Source organism: Loxodonta africana, chromosome 12 (assembly GCF_030014295.1).
Source record: "Loxodonta africana isolate mLoxAfr1 chromosome 12, mLoxAfr1.hap2, whole genome shotgun sequence".
NCBI lineage: Eukaryota > Metazoa > Chordata > Mammalia > Proboscidea > Elephantidae > Loxodonta > Loxodonta africana.
In genome coordinates this window covers 49,427,089-49,448,281 of record NC_087353.1, presented here as the reverse complement: position 1 = coordinate 49,448,281, position 21,193 = coordinate 49,427,089, and the positions used below count along the sequence as shown (strand labels likewise).

Below are 21,193 nucleotides of genomic sequence, written 5' to 3'. Positions count from 1 at the left end.
AGGCCCTTCTTGCCCGTATGTCTTAGTCTGGAAGCTCAGCTGAAACCTATCCACCAAGGGTTACCCTGCTGGTAATTGAATACCAGCGGCATAGCTTCCAGCATCACAGCAATACGCAAGCCACCACAGTACTACAAACAAAATGTAGATCCATTTATTTCTAAGTTCTGACACAACATGAATCTCTTATGGGTATTCATATATTTAAAGTTAAATTTCCCTTTTTTTCCATTATAATTAGACCACTTCACTTTAAATACTTTGCTTTTGAACTTATTGAAGTTTACAGGATTGTATTAGGCAGCTTATTGCCATAATAAACAACCTCCATATGTCAGTAGCTTACAACAGTTCGGAATTGACGGCACTGGGGTTTCTGGGGTTACAACAGTTCTTATTTCTCACATTACATGAGGACTGAGGGTAAACTATATTTGCTCCATGTTTTTTCTTATTCTTGGATCCAGGCTGAAGAAGTAGCTCCTATCTAGAACAAATAATCTTGCAGCAGAGGGGAGAAGGGTAAGAGTCCAAGCTGAACCATGCAATTGCTTTTAAAGCTTCTGATCAGATATGGCATGTATCACGACCACACACATTCCATTGGCCAGAGCAGGTCACATGGTCAAGCATGTCATTGGGGTTGGGAAATACCTGGAAACTGAGAGTCTCATGCAAGGGTAGGGTTATGTAACCCTTTTATAGGATAGGGAGGAAAGAGTTGTGAACAAGAATACAGCCTACCATGGAAATGAATAGTGTTCATAAAGTATCTTGAAAATAAGCACAAACACTGTAGGCATACCCTGGATTGGTCTAACAAAATCTGATCTGCTGTCCTCCAAAGTTACTGTTGGTCCTGAAGGCAGTAGGAGTGTGACAGGGTAATTCCTGTTAGGCCTAGCATATTTTCATTATCTCTCTGGACTCTCAGAGTTATGGAAAATAACTAGTTCACTGATTCTTTCTTCTGCCTGCTTAAAGCTATTGTTGAATCCCCCTAGTGAATTTTTCTTTTCAGCTGCCTAACAACACCAGTAACATTGTACTTGTCAGCTTCAGAATTTGTTTTGTTTCTTTTTATAAATTTTTCTTACTGATATTCTGTATTTAGTAAGACATTGTTCTCATTATTATTATTTTTGTCTATGATTTTCTTTAGTTCTTTGAACATATTTAAAATAGTTGATTTAAAGTCTTTGTTTAATAAGTCCAATATCTGGGCTGCTTTTTTAAATTTTTGTATATTTTTTGTTACTGTTGTTGAGGATTTACACAGCAAAACATACACCAATTCAACAGTTTCTGCATGTACCATTTAGTGACATTGGTTATGTTCTTTGAGTTGTGCAACAATTCTCACCTTCCTTTTCTGAGTTGTTCCTACCTCATTAACATAAATTTACTGCCTCCTAAGGTTCCTATCTAATCTTTCAAGTTGCTGTTATCAATTTGATCCCATAGAGATAGTTCTTAAAAGAGCATAATGCTGAAGGCGGACATACTTTACTAGTTAAATTGAGCTATTGTTTGGTTTTAAGAAGACTTCAGGGGTTATATTTGGTTTAAGGTTTAAAGATTGTCTCAGGGCAATCATTTCAGGGGTTCATCTAACCTTCATGGCTCCTGGAAGTCTGGAGTCCATGGGAATGTGATGTTCTGTTCTGTGTTTTCCCCCTTTTGATCAGGATTCTTCTGTGGAATCTTGATCAAAATGTTCCGTAATGGTAGCCAGGCACCATCCAGTTCTTCTGGTCTCATGGAAGAAGAGGCAGTTGTTCATGGAGACAATTAGCCACACATTCCATATCCTCCTTATTTTCCTGATGTCCTTCTTCCTCCGTGGCTCCAGGTGAACAGAGACGTCCATCCTACCTTGGACGGCCCCTTGCATGCTTTTATGACCTTAGCCACTATGTAATGAACTAAGAGGTAGAACGATACCTGGGCTTTTTTGGGGCCAGTTTCTGTTAATTGCCTTTTTTTTCCTGTGTATAGGCCACATTTTCTTGTTTCTTTGCATGCTTTGTAATTTTTTTGTCGAAAACTGGACATTTGGAATTTTGTAATAACTGTGGAGATCACTTTCTCCTTCCTCCCCGAGATTTCTTGCTGCTCATTGGTTGTGTTGTTCATTTGTTTAGTGACTTTTTTGAACTAATACTGTAAAATCTATATTTTTTGTTGTGTGTGGCCACAGAAACCTCAGTTCTTTTAGCTTAATAGTGGTTAGCTAGTAATTGGACAAAATGTCATTAAATTCCTATGCGATCTCCCAGCCATTACAGATTGAAGGAGCCCTGGTGATACAGTGGTTAAGCACTTGGCTGCTAATAACCATGAAAGGTTGGTGATTCAAACCCACCAGCTGTTCTGCGGGAGAAAGATGTGGCAATCTGCTTTTGTAAAGATTATAGCCTTGGATACCGTACAGGGCAGTTCTACTTTGTTCTGTAGGATCCCTGTGAATTGGAATCAACTCAACAACAGGTGGTTTGGTATTACAGATTGGCTCTGTGTTTGTGATGGCACTCACCTTCAACACTCAGCCAGGCAGTTTACAACCCTGCCTTAGCCTTGAGTCCCTGTTTGTGCAATCCTAAAGGTCAGCCAGAAGTGAGACTGTACTGTGCCTTCTTAGGTCTTTCCTGAGCATGCACACATCCCTGGGCATATGTGTGGCCTTCTAGAGTCCCAGGAATACATACCCAGTGCCATCCAGTCGTTGGGAGTTTTTTAAAAGCCCTGATTTCCCAAGCAACTCATTCCCCAGCCTTTCTTCAAACTTTTTGGTTAGTCTGTCGTTGCTCCAAATGCTATCCATTGTCCCCACAATCAATACGTTTGTCTGTGGATTTTTTTTTTTTTTTTTAAGAAATTGATTAAAATTTATTTAATATATGATTTCCAAATCAGGACAGCATTTTTGACAAGACAGTCAAAAATGTTCCAGAGAAGAAAAATCCTTTCCAGGCTTTATACCCCAGTTTATCACTAGCAATCACACATTGCCATAGAAACCAGACCAGAATAGGAAATACAGTATAACTTGTGGACATGCAGGATTCCATACAACATTTTCTTGAAGAATAATTTGAATAATTACTGATTGGCCTTAAAACATAGCTTCTAGCCTAACCTGTGGAATTGCTATTGTCAAACTGGTTGCACATAATTATTTTTTTTTAAATTGTACTTTAGATAAAGGTTTACAGAGTAAACTAGCTTCTCATTAAACAGTACACATATTGTTTTATGACATTGGTTAACAACTCCACAACATGTCAACACTCCCTTCTCAACCTTGGTTTTCCTGTCACCTCCTGCCTTCTAGTCCTTGCCCCTGGGTTGGTGTGCCCTTTTAGTCTCATTTTGTTTTATGGGCCTGTCCAATCTTTGGCTGAAGGGTGAACCTCAGGAATGACTTCATTACTGAGCTAAATGGGTGTGCCGGGGCCATACTCTGGGGGTTTCTCCAGTCTCTGTCAGGCGAGTAAGCCTGGTCTTTTTTTGTGAGTTAGAATTTTGTTCTACATTTTTCTCCAGCTCTGTCTGGGACCCTCTCTTGTGAGCCCGTTAGAGCAGTCAGCGGTGTTAGCCGGGCACCATCTAGTTGTGCTGGACTCAGTCTGGTGGAGGCTGTGGTAGTTGAGACCCATTAGTCCTTTGGACTAATCTTTCCCTTGTGTCTTTAGCATTCTTCATTCTACCTTGCTCCCGAAGGGTTGAGACCAGTGGAATACCTTAGATGGCAGCTCACAGGCTTTTAAGTCCCCAGACGCTACTCACCAAAGTAGAATGTAGAACATTTTGTTGTTGTTGTTGTACTTAAGTGAAAGTTTACAATTCAAGTCAGTTCTCATACACAAACTTACATACACATTGTTATGTTACCCAAGTTGCTCTCCCTATGATGTGACAGCTCATTTCTTCTGTCTACCCTGTATTTCCTGTGTCCATTCAACCAGCTCCTGTCCCTCTGCCTTCTCATCTCACCTCCAGATAGGTGTGTGTCTACTTGAGCTAAGAAGCACACTCCTCACCAGTATCATTTTATGTGTTATAGTCCAGTCTAATCTTTGTCTGAAGAGTTAGCTTTGGGAATGGTTTTAGTTCTGGGCTAACAGAGAGTCTGGATGCCATGACCTTTGGGGTCCGTCCAGTCTCAGTCAGACCATTAAGTCTGGTCTTTTTACTGGAATTTGAGGTTTGCATCCCATTTTTCTCCTGTTCCATGACAGATTCTCTGCTGTGTTCCTTGTCAGGGCTGTCATCTGTAGTAGCTGGGTACCATCTAGTTCTTTTGGTGTCAGGCTGTTGGAGTCTCTGGTTTGTGTGGTCCTTTCTGTCTCTTGGGCTCATATTTTCCTTGTGTCTTTGGTGTAGAACATTTTCTTTATGCCAGTTGAGCTAGGTTTTCCCCAAGACCATGGTCCCCACAGCCCTCAGTCCAACATTTGTCCCTCAGGGAGTTTGGATGTGTCTGTGGAGCTTCCACGACCTTGCCTTGTGCAAGTTTTGCAGGCTTCCCCAGTATTGTGTACTGTCTTACCCTTTACCAGAGTTACCACTTATCTGTTGTCTATTTAGTGTTTTTCCATTTCCACCTCTTCCCTCCCTCATAACCATCAAAGATTGTTTCTTTTTGTGTGTAAACCTTTTCATGAGTTTTTATAGTAGTGGTCTCGTACAGTTTGTCCTTTTGTGATTGACTTATTTCACTCAGCATAATGCCGTCTAGATTCATCCATGTTGTGAGATGCTTCGCAGATTCATCCTTGTTCTTTGTCATTGCGTAGTGTGCCATTGCGTGTATGTACCATAGTTTGTTTATTCACTCATCTGTTGATGGACATCTAGGTTGTTTCCATCTTTTTGCTATTGTGAACAGCTCTTATTTCTCTAGGATATATTCCTAAGAGTGGGATTGCTGGGTCATATGGTATTTCTATTTCTAACTTTCAAAGGAACCACCATATCTTTTTCTGAAATGGTTGTATCATTTTACATTCCCACCAGCAATAAGAGTTCCAGTCTCCCCGCAACCTTTTCAACATTTGTTGCTTTCTGTTTTTTTGATTCATGCCAGTAATGCCAGAGTGAGATGGTATCTCATCGTGATTTTGATTTGCATTTCTCTAATGGCTAGTGATCACGAGCATTTCATGTGTATGTTAGCCGCTTGAATGTCTTCTTAGGAGAAGCGTCAGTTCATTTTGCCCATTTTTTAATTATTCTAGAGGTGTTGAGTTTCCTGTAGATTTTAGAGATTAGACCTTTGTTGGATTTGTAATAGTGAAAATTTTTTTCCTGGTATTTAGGTTCTTTTTACTGTTTTGTGAAGTCTTTTGATGAGTGTTAGAAGATCCCAGTTATCTACTTATCTTCTGGACTTTGTGTGTTGTTAGTTATGGTTTGTATCCTGTTAATGCCACATGTTAGGGCCTCTAGAGTTGATCCTCTTTTTTCTTCTGTGATCATCATAGTTTTTGGCTTTATATTTAGGTCTGTTATCCATTTTGAATTAGTCTTTTTGTATGGTGTGAGCTATGAGTCCTCTTTCATTTTTCTGCAGATGAGAATCCAGTTTTGCCAGCACCGTTTGTTACAAAAACTGTCTTTTCCCCATTTCATGGACTTTGGGCCCTTGTCAAAGATCAGGTGACCATAGGTGGATGGATTTACATACGGGTTCTCAATTCTGTTCCATTGGTCAGTGTATCTATAGTTGTACCACTACCAGGCTGTTTTGCTACCATAGCTGTATTCTGAGGTCAGGTAGTGCAAATCCTCCTCCTTTATTCTTCTTCTTCCGTAGTGCTTTACTTATCTGGGGCCTTGTCCCTTTTTATATAATGTTAATGATTTGTTTTTCTATTTCTTTAAAGAACATTGTTGGTATTTGGATCGGGGTTGTGTTGAATTTGTAAATTGCTTAGGGTAGAATTGTCATCTTCACAATGTTGAGTCTACCTATCTGTGAGCACGGTATGTTTTTCCATTGATGTAGATCTCTTTCGGTTTCTTGAAGTAGTGTTTTGTATTTTTTTTTTGTAAGTCTTTTATATCCCTGGTTAGATTTATTCGTAAGTATTTTATTGTTTCAGGGGCTATTATAAATGGTGTTTTTTGCCTAATTTCCTTTTCGTCGTTCTCTTTATTGGTGCATAGGAATCCAACTGATTTTTGTATGTTTATCTTGTATCCTGCTATTATGCTGAATCTTTCAATTAGTTCCAGTAGTTTTCTTGTGGAGTCTTTTGGGTTTTCTGCATATAGTATCATATTATTCATAAGTAGGGACAGTTTTACTTCTTCATTACCAATTTGGATGCTCTTTATTTCTTTTTCTTGCCTTATTGCTCTAGCTAGGACTTTCAGCACAGTTTTACATAGGAGTGGTGATAAAAGGCATGCTTGTCTTGTTCCTGTTCTCAGGGGAAATATTTTCAGCCTCTCTCCGTTAAGAATGATGTTGGCCGTTGGCTTTGTATAGATGGTCTTTATCATGTTGAGAAATTTCACTTCTGTACCTATTTTGTTGAGAGTTTTTATCGGGATGTCTATAGACAGTTTTGACAAATGCCCCCAAATAACTGCTTGAGCACTGGGAGACTTCCAGGTTAGGTGGAATAAAGGTAAGCCCTTTAAGCTGGTCCTCCTGGGAGCCATCTGACAGGTCAAAATAAATAATCACAATTTTTTGTGAAATAAGGTATACTGAGAATGTGGGCTGTTATCTTCCAGGTACCACTGAGCTAGAGACAGGGGATGGGATCAAGGTAAGTTAAAATGCCACAAAGCTCTCTTTTCTTGCAGAGTCAGCTGTTTTTTGTTTTTTTTTTTAATTAAGTACTTCCCTGGTTGCTGCAACTTTTGGTTAGTTTCTAGAATACTGAAAAAGTTTGTACTAACAGTTTTTGCCATATTTTTGTTGTGGTTGTTGCTTTTATGTTGGGATGGACCTTTCTCACAAATGTTGCCCTATCTTCACATGAATTTGAGTGTAAATTTTCTCTCATAGATTCTGATTCTGGATCTGACTCAGATTCTGATCAAGAGAATGCTGCTTCTGGCAGTAATGCCTCTGGAAGTGAAAGCGATCAAGGTGAAAGAGGTGGTTCAGGAAAACCAAGTAATAAGGAACTGTTTGGAGATGACAGTGAGGATGAGGGAGTTTCTCATCATAGTGGGAGTGATAATCACTCAGAAAGATCAGACAATAGATCAGAAGCTTCTGACCATTCTGACCATGAAGACAATGACCCCTCAGATGTAGATCAGCACAGTGGATCAGAAGCCCATAATGATGATGAAGGTGAAGATCATAGATCCTATGGAGGCAGCCATCACTCAGAAGCAGAAGGTTCTGAAAAAGCACAGTCAGATGATGAAAAATGGGGCAGAGAAGATAAAAGTGATCAGTCAGATGATGAAAAGATACAAAATTCTGATGATGAGGAGAGGGCACAAGGGTCAGATGAAGACAAGCTGCAGAATTCTGATGAGGATGAGGAGAAAATGCAGAACACAGATGATGAGGAGCAGCCTCAGCTCTCAGATGATGAGAGACAACAGCTGTCTGAGGAGGAGAAGGCTAATTCTGATAATGAACAGCCAGCACCATCTGATAATGATGATGACAAACAGAATTCTGATGATGAAGAATGCCCACAGATATCTGACGAGGAGAAAATGCAGAATTCTGATGATGAAAGACCACAGGCTTCAGATGAAGAACGCAGGCATTCAGATGATGAAGAGGAACAGGACCATAAATCAGGTAATACATTTATGAACACTAAAATAGTTTTTAGTAGAAACATTCAGCTACAGCAGCAGCCAGTTTATTTTCTTCTTATTGCTTTTTCACTTCCATCTTTATTACCTGTGGTGTTTTTTTTTTCCTCTTCTTTCCTCCATTTCAATCTTTTCTTATCCTATACACTTTTATATTTTTCTAATCCATTTATTCCTTCTATCTCTTCACATTCCATATGTTGGTGATAGATCAGGAAAATTTTTTTAAGGAGGCCAGTCTTAGATGTATTGTGCTAGAGTACCTTGACAGTAGAGCTGTTTCCGTTTACGTAACTGTTTGAAGAGCATGCCTCCGGAGAAAATATATTTATCTGGGGGGAAAAAAGTAATACCACTGAACTGTCCCCACAGGTTGTACTGAAATGTGGGCACCTTGCTCTAGCTTAGTTTTTTGGTACCCAACATTTGATCATCCAGAGGTGATCGGACTCTAAGGAATTTATTCAGCTTATCAAATTCATAAGAAATGATTGTATAAAAATTTAATTGCAAAGTTGATTGTTTCAAGTATGTCAGTTATTTCTCTCTTATCATTGTATTCTTTCTCCAGGGACAAATCTATAGTGGGTGTGAAATTATAGTAATCAGGAAGTTGTTTGGGGGGCATAAAATCTAGAAAATTTGAGGACAACTGCATGATCTCAGTGGTCAGTGTTATTGAGCTATGATAGCTTGACACATGCACCCAAACCCTAGGGAGATGTGTTTGGGTCGAGGCACTCATTCCTTAAAGACTATAGGAAACACACAGCCTAATTTTGGCTCTCTGGACCTCCCTTTTATAATACCCCTTAAGACTTCTGATCAAGTTAATACGTTCTTCATATGGAGTATGATAAAATTTAGATATCACTTTTTTATATTATGTAAATAATCATCTTGATTAGGTTGGAAGTCTTCCAAAAGTAATATCTGGATTGCTTCATTTCTTTAGTGACTGGTTATATTAATTACATTTTAATCCTATTTTCTCAGAGAGTTTAAATAGGAGGGCATCTTTTTCTCTGTAGCACATACTCAGAGTATATCATTCAAGACCACATTCTGGCAGTGTTAGGAGGGAGGTCAGAATATTTCCAGAGATGGATTCAGGTCTGTGTAGAATATGGGATTGCAGTTAAGTATCCAAACACTGTTTCAGAGTTTGGTTGTTTTGTTTGTACTGGTCTCAGAATTTTTAATACTTGTATACTACTTCCCAAATACTAACTGGTTAACATAAGACTAGGGTCATAGGAGAAAATCTTATAACTGGTCACCCTGCTTAACTTACTAGTACTATAGCAGTTCAGTTTCATTTCTTGGAGTTTTTAGTTAGACAGTTGTACCACCCAGAAATTACGTTATATTTTTTCTCCTTTCCAATATTTTTACCTCTTATTTCTTTTTATTCTATGAGTCTTACACAGATTCAATCACATGCTTCAGTACTGCTTCCCTCATTTCTTACAGAAACCAATGTTTTGTTTTTTTTTTAAATAAACACCACAGTAAAGTTGATCTTTGTGTGTGTGTACAGTTCTATTAATATGTTCATTGATTTGTGTAACTGCCACCAGTCATGGTTCAGAACAGTTCTGTCACCCCAAAAAACTCCCTCAGGCTATTCTTTGTAGTCACATCCTTTGCCCACCTCTAAACTTTGGCAGCCACTGATCAGTTCTGCCACTATAGTTTTGTCTTTGAGAATGTCAAAAATGGAATCATACAGTATGTAACTTTTTAAGACTGGCTTATTTCACTTAGCATAATGCATTTCAGATTCATCCAGATTGTTACATGTATTAATAGGTCATTCATACTTATTGCTGAGTAGTATTCCATTATATGGTTGTACCAGTTTGTTTATGCCCAGTGTTGCTTTTAGAACACTAACTTCAAAGCTGTGATACGACTGTGATCATGCAGAACTTCTAATTCTACTCATATAGAATCTGCAAGAGGCAGTGATAGTGAAGATGAAGTTTTACGAATGAAACGCAAGAACACAATTGCATCTGATTCAGAAGCAGAGAGTGACACCGAGATGCCAAAAGGTACTCTTAGTATTTTTTTTTTAATTGTGCTTTTGGTGAAAGCTTACACAGAAAATTAGGTTTCTATTTTTGATAGTTTTATACAAATTGTTCAGTGACATTACATTTTTCACAATGTGTCAATATCCTCTTTAATTGCTTTCTGTTTGTTCCCTCTCTGGTATTCTAGTTTCCCTGCCCCCTTATGTTCTTATCTTTGCTTTAGAGTAATCATTGATCTTTTGGTCTTGTATAGATGGTTTTTTAATGGAGCACCGTACTCACAGGTAGTATCCTTTTTTGTGTGTGCCAATCTGTTACTTCGCTAAACAGTGACCTCGGAATAGTTTCGGTTCAAAGTTTAAAGAGTATGTCAAGGTAATCCTCTAGTCTCAGTTGGTCCAATAAGTCTGGACTTTTTAAGAAATTGCATTCTGCTCCATGTTTTTCTCCCATTGTATTGTATTATTTCTTTTAAAGATACCTGATTACAAAACTAATCCACGTTCATGGTAGAAAATTTGGAAAATGAAGAAAAGCACGCACATAAAAAAGAAAAATTACCTCAAATTCTGCCATCTGCCAGTGACCTCGGTTAACATATTGATACACATGTGCACACATTCACACATGTATTTCCACTTAACTTTCTGCACATGACTATAGTGCATTCCTAACCCTTGGTGTTTACCCCGAATGCAAGACCCACAGAAAAGAGTGTGGATACGCTCAGTGTATACAGACAAGTTGTACAGTAAATCTGCTTATGCTTAATCAGCAGCTTGTGGCAGTTTGTTAAGTTCTTAACAGGTTAATGTCAGATGAAGAACACAATTCCTAGAGCTGTGCATTAGATGCAGAATTAAAAAAAAAGCAAAAACGAAAAACTGGTGTTAAGTTTATTTGTTGTAAGGATGAAGGGAGATCTATCTGTACATGTCTGTGTATGACTATGTTTGCAGATGTCAATCATTTTACAAGAAAGGTGTTAATATAAAAGTTACAGCAAAGATAATTTTGATAGTTTGATTATACACAGCATTATTGCGCTGAATGGTAATTAGGTATTAATGTTAATTAGCTTATGTAAATTATAAGTAACATTATAATTAAAGTCAGCATTTTAAGGTCAACTAGAGGAAAGAAGAGAGCTGGACAGAACAGTAAACTCTGTACTTAAAGATATTTGCATCTGTAACTAGTAATGTGGTTATGCTCTGGAATCAAATGGTCTAAGTTAGAATTTTTGTCTCTCCACTTTCCAGCTGTATGATTTTGGTCAAATTAATTACTCTAAACATCAGTTTTCTGATCTATAAAAGGGAGATGATTTTTAGAGAGGGTTGTAAGAATTAGAGAAGATATGTTAAGTCTTTCATTTTCACAGACACTTATTGAGTATACTGATATATACTAATACTGTTCTAGGCATTGAGGATGCAGCAATGATCAAAACAGATGAAACCACCTCCCTGTACAGCTCCCATTCTGATGGGGTGTGGGTACGGTAGGGAGACTAGTAACACGATAAGTAAATTAAATATATAGTTGTTGGTGTAAAAATAATGTGGCTATGGAGGCCTCTGACTTGACAAGGGAGAAAGAGAATCATTATCAGCATCAACTGCCCAAGGCTGATGCCTATGAGGTGGGGTCAGACATACCTCCTCTCACCCAACCTTTTTACCAATTCTGATACCAACCGTCCCTCCCAGAGCGCTCTATACTTCTCTGCTGGGTTTTATTATTCATTGCAGTGGCCACATAAAACTCACAGACCATACTCACGATTATGGGGTTTATTAGGAAAGTAATGGGATATACTCAAGATCAGGATTAACTTAGAAGTAACAGGAACAACTCAGAATATAGTTCTTAATCAGGATAGTTTCTTCTCAGCCTCTGTCACTGGGCCCTGCTCAGGGCTTTCTCAGGCAAGTGTTAACGACTCTTAGCTCCATGGATCGGGGAGCCTAGCTCAGCCAAGTGCCCAGAGGTACCCCACTCTGGCAGCAAGCCTCTTGCCCAAAGGTGCTTAGCTTTCTCACTCCATGGGCAGGAAGCCAACCGCGCCATCTCCTGCCAGATTCCTGGTTCTGCTGCCTCTTCTGCTGCCACCATTTCTCTGCTGCTGTTTCTTACCGTCTTCTCTCACTGTCTTATGTGTTACAGCTTTCTTTCTCTTTGTCTCCTGGGTCTAGGAGGTTCCTGATACGGGGACCCTGGGTCCAAAGGACACTGTCATGGATTGAATTGTATCTCCCCTAAATATGTGTTGACTTGGCTAGGCCATGGTTCTCAATATTGTGTGGTTGTCCTTCATTTTGTGATCTGATGTATTATCCCCATTTTGTGATGTGTTCTAAATCCTAATCTCTATGAGGCAGAATTAGGTTATGTTTATTATGTTAATGAGAAAGGATTGGGATGGTATACAACACCCTTACTCAGGTCACAGCCCTGATAAGGGGAGTTTCCATGGGGTGTGGCCTACATCACCTTTTATCTTACAAGAGATAAAAGGAGAGAGAAGCCAGAAGAGGGAGAGACCTGACTACCACCAAGAAAGAAGAGCTGGGAGTGGAGCACATCTGTGGAACCTGGGGTCCCTGTGCTGAGCACCTCCTAGACCCAGGGGAGGATTGATGCCAAGATACATGAAGATTTCCAAGGAAAGCTGGGCCCACAAATATTGAAAGGAGATAAGGACATTCCACCAGAGCTGAGAGAGAGAGAAAGCCTTTCCCTAGAGCTGGCACCCTGAATTTGGACTTCTAGCCTCCTAAACTGTGAGAGAATAAATGTCTCTTAAAGCCATCCAGTTGTGATATTTCTGTTACGGCAGCACTAAATAACTAAGACAGACGTACTCTGGTCCTATCTCTTCTTCTTGGTAGTAGTGAGTTCCCTTTCCTCACCTCCGGGATGGCAAAACAGACCAGTCCCCTGTTTAGGGTTCCATACACCTTATTTGCATGCCCTGTGGGGGGCACCACGCAAGCTGTCCAGTCTACTTGGTGAACCACAAGCACCTTATATGCATAGTCCCACCCAGTCATTTGGTGGGAATTACAAACACTATGGCTAGAAGGGCCATATTAAGTAATTCACTGCATCGCAGTCAGATAGTGGTTAGAACTAAGAAGAAAACATCAGAGTATGGGTGAATGGGGTTAGAGTTTTGGTAATTTTATCATGTAGATGAACTTTTCAATACCCTGACCTTTTACTTCCTTGCCTCTTCTTTTTCAGTGATCTTGTCCTCCATCCTGCCTTAGTAACTCACTCTTGTCACTGTATCCTAGACCATGTCATTACCAGTAATTCTGTAATCTCAATTTCAAGCAGTCTGCTTTCTGACTGCCCTTCTCTCTTTCTATTCATTCTCTCTAGTAACCCTCCTTGGCTTATTCATTTGTGCGGATTGTGGTTGTCGTTTGCCTACACCTAGCTGAAACTGACTAGGAAGAATGAGGGCCTGAACAGACATGAACTTAGAATTTTGAACCTTGAGGCACTTACATAGAAAATTGGCGTATGTGGAGTGCGTAAACCTCAACTTTGAATATACTGTAGAAGGACATGTGGGCTTTTGGGGAATAAAAGAAAGTAGAAGAGCAAGGATGCAGAAAATGAAAGGAAAAAGAAGTACTCCTGTTCAGCTTTGCTTTTTACTGTCCTTTCCCCTTTCCCTGTCCACAGATGTAATGCTCACCCCTTTGAGAACCAGGCACTGAGTTGTTTTTTGGGAGGTTTCCTGGTGCCTGGTCCCGAAACTTTAGGAATATTTTCAAATGATCATCTTTGAAGAACCTTGTTGTAAAGTGCCATCAAGTCAGTTCTGACTCATAGCAACCCTGTGTAGAACAACAAAACACTGCCCGGTCCTGTGCCATCCTCACAGTCGTTATGTGTGAGCCCATTGTTGCAGCCACTGTGTCAGTCCATCTTATTGAGAGTCTTCCTCTTTTTCGCTGACCCTCCACTTTACCAAGCATGATGTCCTTCTCCAGGGACTGATTGCTCCTATTGAGGCACGTTAGTTACAGAAATTAATGCTGTTAATTTTTCCTCCTTCTTTGAAGATAATAATGGAACCATGGATCTGTTTGGAGGTGCCGATGATATATCTTCAGGGAGTGATGGGGAAGATAAGCCACCCACTCCAGGACAGCCTGTTGTAAGTAAAATTACTGATGTGAACCGAACCCCTCATTTAAGGCTGAGTAAAAGTGTCAGAGGTTAAGAGTCTCACTTCGCCAGTAAGAGGATGTTGACAACTGAATAGTGATATGGAAACACAATGAACAGACAACTTTCTTAGTTAATTATGTCAGGAAGGTTGATTGTAAGGGAGAGTAGAAATAAAACACCCAGCATGAGCTTGGTGCCAAGCCTCCAGGGCTAGACTGTGAAGACCATTGAGAACTATTGACTTAAATGTTTTCTGTTTGTTTGTTCATGCCAAGAAACGTGTGCTATTAATGATCATCTTTGATTTTAATTCCTAGAGTTATTTCACATTGAACTGTTGATGAATTTTATACTTCCATTACTAATGTTTGCAAGATAGATTTATCACAAAAGAGATTTTCTTGTACTGATGCATCCAAACCAATCTTTTGTGGGTCGGTGGGTAGAAATGGAGGTTGGGGATTGCTTTAACCCTAAAAAAAAAAATTTATAAGTAATGTCTAAATAGACTTTTGCCCATCTAAGTCATTAAAGTGTAAAAGGTTGAGCTAGGCCATTTCTAAGGTCCCAGCAGGCTCTAAAATTCTGTGATTCTTTTACTAGGATGAAAATGGATTACCTCAGGATCAACAGGAGGAAGAGCCAATTCCTGAGACCAGAATAGAAGTAGAAATACCCAAAGTAAACACTGATTTAGGAAATGACTTGTATTTTGTTAAACTGCCCAACTTTCTCAGTGTAGAGCCCAGGTAAAGGACCAATTAAATTTTTCTGGATGTTGAATAGAAATATATGAAATGTTAGTATTTTTATTTTACATGAGTTGACTAATCACAAAAAAATGGAAGATTCCTTATGTAGCTCTGAAAAAATAAGTCAGGCATTTCCTGTGGTAGAAGAAGAATGTACTATTGGTAAGGGAGACTTCTAATGTAATTGTTTTAAGCAGTTTGATTCTTTCTTATGAATGAACAGACGTAAGTCTTCAAGGTGTTTTTGACTAGTGAAACCCTGAAAAAGCTGAGGATGAGAGAGGAGAATTGGAGAAGCTGCACATGTCCACAGTAGCTGCCTTTGTGGATCTAGAAAAGATAATGGTTTTGGACCATTTAGGGTTAGCAGTTACACAGTGTAGATGGGCATTATTCACTAAGTAACATGCAAGCTCTTGTGTGATTTAAATTTTTCCCCACCAAGCAAAATGATGGGGAAAGCTAGAGCGTATGGAGTCTGTTCCTTGGAAGACTTACATACTAAGAATAAAGAATATTTTGAGTATTTAGGCTTGCTTGCACTTTAAGCAATATGTATTAAAACCACATTTTAAGAAAGAACAGTAACTTGAATACTTCCTTGAAATTGAACATGAAGGTATATTTATTATGATGATTTTTAAATTATTATTATTGTTATTAATACTTTAATATATTGGTATGTATTATAGAGATATTATTCTGTAACAGTAATAATATTCCTTACCAAATATGATTAATAGTTTATTTAAAAACAATTTGCAGACCTTTTGATCCTCAGTATTATGAAGATGAATTTGAAGATGAGGAAATGTTGGATGAGGAAGGTAGAACCAGGTTGAAATTAAAGGTACCATTCCAAGCTTTACTACTCCTTTCTTTTTTTCTTTTACAAAATAAAATCTAGACTAACTTGAGCTTTCGAAAATGATTTTTTAGGTTTCCTGTTCTATCAACAAATGAATTGTCTGCCTTCTCAGAATATTTTTAGGAAAGAAAATATATAGCTTTTTTTCTTTAAAGGTGTCACTTTTTTTTTTTTTCTGTGGTTTGGGTGAAAGTTTACAGAGCAAATTAGTTTCCCATTCAATAACTTACACACATTTTTTCATTTCATTAGTTGCAATCCCCTCAATATGGTGTCACTTTTCTAACACCTTTCTTGCTGTTACACTTTTTTTTTCCTCTAAATGTTACCTGTTTTGTTGTTGTTGAGAATATGCACAACAAAACATACACCAATTCAAGAGTTTCTATTTGTACCATTCAGTGACATTGATTACATTCTTTGAGTTGTGCAACTATCCACATCCTCCTTTTCTGAGTTGTTCCTCTACCATTAACATAAACTCTCTTTGCCTTAAAGCTCTTATCTAATCTTTTCTGTTGTCAATTTGATCCCATATAGATAGCTCTTAAAAGAGTATAATGCTCAAGACAGACCTTTTTTCACTAGTTAAGCTGAACTCTTGTTTGGTTTTAAGATGACTTTCAGCAGATATTTTTGCTTTAAAGATTATCTCAGGGCAATAGTTTCAGGGGTTCATCCACCATCCATGGCTCCAGAAAGTCTAGAGTCCATGAGAATTTAAAATTCTGCTTTGCATTTTTCTCCTTTTGATCAGGATTCTTCTATGGTCTCTTTGATCAAAATTTTCAGCCATGGTAGCCAGGCACTATACAATTATTCCAGCGTCATGGCAAAGGAGGCAGTTGTTCATGGAGGCAGTTAGCCACACATTTTTCTTCTATTCCTGATGCTATTTGTTCCTCTGTTGCTGTTGTGAATGGAGACCTTGGATGGCTGCTTACAAACTTTTAAGCCCCCAGGCATGATGCAGTGAACTAGGACATAGAACAGAAGCATGTTATTAGGCTGGTTAACTGGGATGTCTCATGAAACCATGACCCTAAACCTACAAACCAAAGAACCAAATCCCATGAGGAGTAAGCAACCTTAGCAGCTACTCTTTTTTTTTCTTTTGTCATTGTAAGTATATCACACAAGTTTTGTTAATTCAACTTTTTAGAGGTGTATAACTTATTGACAGCACTTAACAGTGATCAACTATGCAACCCTACCCTTAATCAGTGCGATTATTTCATTGCCATTAACCCCTTCTTTTCCTTCTCTCTCCTGCCCTAACCACTAATAAGTAATGACTAATACACTTTGGTCTCCGTACATTTGCCTTTTCTTTTTTATACGTGAGATCATACAATATTTGTTTTTGTGATTGGCTCATTTCGCTCAGCATAATGTCTTCAAGCTCCATCTGTACTGTAGCATGTATCAAGACTTCATTTCTCCTACTGGCTGAGTAGTATTCCATTGTATGTATGTCTCATATTTTGTTTACCCATTTGTCTGTTGATGAGCATTTAGGTTATTTCCACCTTTTGGCTATTGTAAATAGTGCTGCAGTGAACATTGGTCTACAAGTCTCTGTTAAAATCTCTGCTTTCAAGTCTTTTGAGTAGATACTTAAGAGTGGAATTGCTGGGTTGTATAGTAGTTCTATTTTTAGTTTTTTGAGGAACCGCCATACTGTTTTCCACAAAGGCTGTACCATTTTGCATTCCCACCAACAATGGATAAGGGGTCTAATTTCCCCACATCCTCGCCAACATTTGTTATTTCCAGTTTTTTTTTTTTTTAAACCATAGCCATCTCACTGTGGTTTTGATTTGCATCTCTCTGATGGCTAATGATGCTGAGCATCTTTTCATGTGTTTGGTGGCCATTTGAATGTTCTTTTTGGTGAAATGTCTTTTCAAATTCTTTGCCCATTTTATGATTGGGTTATTTATCTCTTGTTGTTGTCGAAGTTTTATGTCTATTTTGCTTATTAGATTCTTGTCAGATATATGTTTTCCGAAGATATTCTCCCAGTCATTAGCTTCTCTCTTTTTTTTTTTTGGTAACCTTTTGAAGAACCAAAATTTTTTTTTTTATGAGGTCCCATTTACTGCTTTACTGTTTGTGTTTTTTGTTATTATATTAGATAATCCATTGCTGAAAGCTAGGCCTGACAGTGTTGCTCCTGCTTGTTCTTCTAAGAATTTTATGGTTTTAGTTTGCACATCTAGGTCCTTAATCCATTTTGAATTTGTTGTTGTGTATGGTATGAGGTATGAATCCTATTTCATTTTTTTGCATGTGGAAATACAATATTCCCAGCACCATTTATTGAATAGACACTTCTTTCACCATTGAATGGACTTTAGCACCTTTGTCAAAAATCAGTTGACCTGCTCCTAAAGCACAGTTAAAAAAAAAAAAAAAAAAATCAGTTGACCATAAATGTGTGGGTTTATTTCTGGACTCTCTATTCCATTGGTCTACGTGTCTGTTTTTATACCAGTACCAGGCTGTTTTGATTACTGTATCTGTATGGTATGTTTTAAAATCAGAAAATGTGAGTCTTCCTACTTTGTTCTTCTCTTTCAACACTGTTTTAGCTATTAGGGCTTCTTGCCATTCCATATAAAGTTGAGGATTGATTTTTCAATTTCTTTAAGAAGGCTGTTAGAATTCTGATGGAGATTGCATTGACTCTGTAGATCGCTTTGGGTAGTATTGTCATCTTAACAATGTTAAGTCTTCCAATTCATGAACCTGGAACATCTTTCCATTCATTTAAGTCTTCTTTAATCTCTGTCAGTAGGGTTTTATAGTTTTCATTGTATAAATTCTTCACATCCCTGGTTAGATTTATTCCTAGGCATTTTATTCTCTTAGATGCTATTATAAATGGAATAGTTTTCCTAATTTCCCTTTCAGATTTCTCATTGTTGCTATATAGACATCCAACTGATTTTTGTTTGTTGAACTTGTACCCTGCAACTTTGTTAAATTCCTCTATTAGCTCTAGAAGTTTTCTTGTGGACTCTGACATTTTCTATATATAGGATCATATTGTCTGTGAGTAGAGATAATTTTACTACTTTTCCAATCTGGATACCTTTTATTTCTTTTTCTTGTCTTATTGCCCTGGCTCAGACTTCTAATACAATGTTGAATAGAGGTGGTGAGAACGAGCACCTTTGTCTTGTTCCCAGTTTCAAGGGGAAAGCTCTCAGTTTTTCTCCATTAAGTATAATGTTGGCTGTTGGTTTTTCATATATGCCCTGAATCATATGAGGAATTTCCCTCTATTCCAATCTTTGTTAGAATTTTTATCAAGAATGGGTGTTGGATTTTATCACATGCTTTTTCTTCATCCATAGAAATGATCATGTGGTTCTTTTCCTCTGTCTATTGATGTGGTATATTGCGCTGATTGATTTTCTAATGTTGAACCATCCCTGCATTCCTGGAATAAATCCCACTTGATCGTGGTATATGACTCCTTTAATGTGCTGTTGGATTCTGTTTGCTAGTATTTCATTGAGGGTTTTTGCATCCATATTTATAAGAGATATTGACCTGTAGTTTTCTTTTCTCATGGTTCTTTGGTTTGGGTATCAGGGTTATGTTTGCTTCATAGAATGAATTAGGGAGTATTCCTTCTCTGTCCTTTCAAGAGTTTAAACCATATTCGTATTGGTTCTTCTCTAAATGTTTGGTAGAATTCTCCAGTGAAACCAGGACTTTTTTTTGTCAGGAAGTTTTTTATCACTGATTCACTGTCTTCTCTTGTTATGGGTCTATGGAGGCTTTCTATTTCCTCTTGAGTCAGTTTGGGTAGGTTGTGTACTTCTAACAATTTGTCCATTTCATCTAGGCTCTCCAGTTTGTTGCCATATAGTTGTTCATAATATTCTGTCATAATTCTCTGTTTCTATCAGGTCAGTTTTAATGTCCTCTCTTTCATTTTTTATTTTGGTTATTTGCATCTTTTCTCTGTCAGTCTAGCTAAACATTTGTCAGTTGCTGTCATATGTTTTTGATGCTTTTAAAAAACTTTCAGCTGCTTCTTTTGAAATAGTTACTACTGTGGTTAGGTACATAGGGCTACCTCCATATGTACTGTGGGTTAAGTTCCAGTAACTTCCTGTGAGAGAAAATTCTTCAGACTCTTTAATCTCTGGATAAACAAACCATGTACAAAAGGAGAATTTTTTATGTAATGCCTCATATATATGGCTCTTTTTTTGTGTGTTCTTTTGATTACCCTTCTTGACTATTAGGAGAGATTTTTTTTTTGCACTAAATTCTCAGTAGTGCTTCTCTTTGATACATGGTAATATCTGGTTTATCCAAGGAGACCTCTAATCTCCCTTTAAACAAGAAATACATATGTTAAGTAGAAGTTTTAGAGCTGGAATTGTACCAAGGAGAAGTAAAGCAGTTAAACTTATGATACTGAAATGGGGCTATGCATTTTAAATTCTTAAATCTAAAGGATTTCCTGTAAATACTTTATTTTCCAGGCATTGGATATTGTACATGGTCTTAGAATGTTAAGAAGTGGCAGTTTGGCATTCTTAGAATCCAGGGGCTAAATGAATCTCTAATAACATCTCTTCAAGTGTGGAAGATCCACAAGTGCTTAAAGAACCTTGATATTATATCAGTATGTTTTTTATACAAAAACTGTGGGCTTAGCCTTACAGTGAGACTTCAGTATTCTTTTTCATATTAGAAATTGAAATCAGATGAGAAAAGCTGATAAACAGAGGCTAATGACTTGCTCACAGTCACCCATTAATAGTTTATACTGCTTAGGCTGATTTTTGGGTTATGTTGCCTTGCTCTCACCTACCCACTCCTGACCCCCATTAGCCCATCTGTTGATATTATTTCCTTGGAACACATGCGTTTATATTGATTTAGGGTTAAACCTGTTGCGTTCCAGTTGATTCTGACTCATAGTGATCTTATAGGACAGGGTAGCACTGCCCCATAGAGTTTCCAAGACTGTAACCTTCATGGAAGCAGGCTGCCATATCTTTCACCCATGGAGTAGCTGGTGGATTTGAACTGCCGACCTTTCAGCTAGCAACCAAGCGCTTTAACCACTGTTTAGCCAGAAGTACTTAGATTTAGATGTTTACCTATCTTTTACTGACTATGCAAAGTTATTCAACTGTGTGGATCATAACAAATTATGGATAACTTTGCAAAAAAATGGGAATTCCAGAATACTTAATTGTGCTCATGCAGAACCTGTGCATAGACTAATAAGTAGTCATTTGTACAGAAAAGGGGATACCGTGTGTTTAAAATCAGGAAAGGTGTGTCAGCGTTGTATTATCTCACCACACTTACTCAATCTGTATGCTGAGCAAATAATCTGAGATGCTGGACTATATGAAGAAGCAGCATCAGGACTGACGGAAGACTCATTAACAACCTGCAATATGCAGGTGACGCAACCCTGCTTGCTGAAAGCGAGGAGGACTTGAGGCACTTACTGATGAAGTTTAGACTATAACCTTCAGTATGGATTACACCTCAACATAAAG

General features: G+C 38.1%; 1 protein-coding gene across 4 annotated transcripts in view; it reads left to right on the top strand.

The window, feature by feature from the left end:
- LEO1 (LEO1 homolog, Paf1/RNA polymerase II complex component) overlaps positions 1-21,193 on the top strand; it is a 70,808-nt gene that overhangs the window by 6,015 nt on the left and 43,600 nt on the right. For all 4 annotated transcript variants that reach the window (XM_064295225.1, XM_010600078.3, XM_064295224.1 and 1 more), the window contains exons 2-6: positions 7,025-7,783; positions 9,753-9,857; positions 13,922-14,016; positions 14,634-14,779; positions 15,548-15,632. In XM_064295225.1, the coding sequence (XP_064151295.1) occupies positions 7,025-7,783; positions 9,753-9,857; positions 13,922-14,016; positions 14,634-14,779; positions 15,548-15,632 (1,190 nt within the window). The remainder of the gene's footprint in view (positions 1-7,024; positions 7,784-9,752; positions 9,858-13,921; positions 14,017-14,633; positions 14,780-15,547; positions 15,633-21,193) is intronic.